At 52.2% G+C, this 1,381-nt stretch overlaps 1 protein-coding gene across 1 annotated transcript; it reads left to right on the top strand.

Annotated features, from left to right (window-relative positions):
• Nucleotides 1-678: 678 nt before the first annotated feature.
• LOC103773252 (gallinacin-3-like) lies at nt 679-1,192 on the top strand (the record flags this gene model as incomplete). The annotated part of the gene is made up of 2 exons (XM_008940615.1): nt 679-736; nt 1,084-1,192. Coding segments are annotated over exons 1-2 (167 nt in total), but the record flags the coding sequence as incomplete, so codon positions are not given.
• Nucleotides 1,193-1,381: the final 189 nt, after the last annotated feature.

Raw genomic sequence — 1,381 nt, 5'->3', positions numbered from 1 at the left:
TGGACTCTCCCAAGGGGACCTGGGAGGCCTTTCCTGAGCGCAGGGCAGCAGAGGGGATTGGCCAGGGTGTTGGGGGCATCCAGCTTTGGACTGGCTGAGGTGATGGAGAACACCCACTAACCCTTTGTATAGCGTGACGTGTCCAATTCCCTAAATCCCAGAGCCTGGATCCTTCCTTGTGCCCATGGTCTGGCTGTGGGCATGGCACTGGGTGTTGGCACGAGCACCTCCTGGTGTGCAAACCTCCCCTGCTCTGCTCCTGGGTTAATGAGAGGCAGAAATGAGAGTGGAGAGCCACAGGCAGTAATTCTGATTTGCTTGATATCATATGTTTCATTCCTTGGCTGGGGACAACCTTGGGGACAACCCATTTCAGGCCATAGGCATTTAGCACCTTCAGAAGACAAGGGAGATTTGGGTCTTTCCAGCAATAATGGGATAGATGTTTGTTTCTCATGAGGAAAGTGCTTGATACAGGAATCACAAGGGAGTAAAACTTCATTTGTTCCCCAGCTTTGGAAGGCAATTTTATATCTCCATTTTCCTAATTTCACATAGTGTTATTTTGATTGATACGCTTCTCACACCAGGCTTCTGCATAGCCTGGTGTCCTCCATGCCCTTGTTGTCTTGGTGTCCCCCTCTGCAGCTTTGTGAAGACCCAAGACAAGCATCAGACATGAAGATCCTGTACCTGCTCTTTGCCGTCTTCCTCTTGTTGGTGCAGGGTGCTGCAGGTGAGAGGGGAGGAGGGGAGATGGGGTGAGGTGTGAACCCCCATCAGTGGGGTTTTCCATGTCCTGGGAAGTTATCCTGTTAGTTAGAGTGATGCCATGGATAGGGGGTGATGAAGAAGACATTTGTGCAGTGCCCTTCCAAGAGGACATGGATTGGGGTGGGAGAGAGCCCCTGGAAATAGAAGCCTGGCTCCTTCTGCTGGTCAGGAAGGGGGTTGGTTTTGGTCTCCAGCCCTGCACTTGGCTGTTCCTCTTTGGGAGGTCTCTCTGCAACCTTTTACCAGCACACAAGGCTCTGCTGGATGATGGTTGTGACTGTTTTCTGTGTCCCATTCCCTTGGAAACAGGAAGCACACTTGGATGCTCTCAGAGAGGGGGCTACTGCACTTTCGGGCGCTGCCGTTACCCTGCAAGGTCTATTGGAAGATGTTCAGTGTTCCGCTCATGCTGCAGAAGGTAAGAAGGAGAGTCTTGGCTGAGGAAAGAGTTTCCTCCCTTGCCCATGGAAATACCTGGTGAAACTTGCCTTCTGTCCAACGCCTGGTGAACACTCTCCTGAATTTATGCTGTGTGGGAGAGGCCCAGGAAGGAAGGGGAAAGCCCTGGTGGGTTTCGACTTGCCCAGAGCAGGGCTGAAGGAGCCCA

The sequence above is a fragment of the Merops nubicus genome, unplaced genomic scaffold, assembly GCF_000691845.1.
Source record: "Merops nubicus isolate BGI_N331 unplaced genomic scaffold, ASM69184v1 scaffold34995, whole genome shotgun sequence".
Classification (NCBI taxonomy): Eukaryota; Metazoa; Chordata; class Aves; order Coraciiformes; family Meropidae; genus Merops; species Merops nubicus.
Note: the sequence above shows the minus strand (reverse complement) of the source record. Positions and strands in the feature narration are given on the sequence as shown.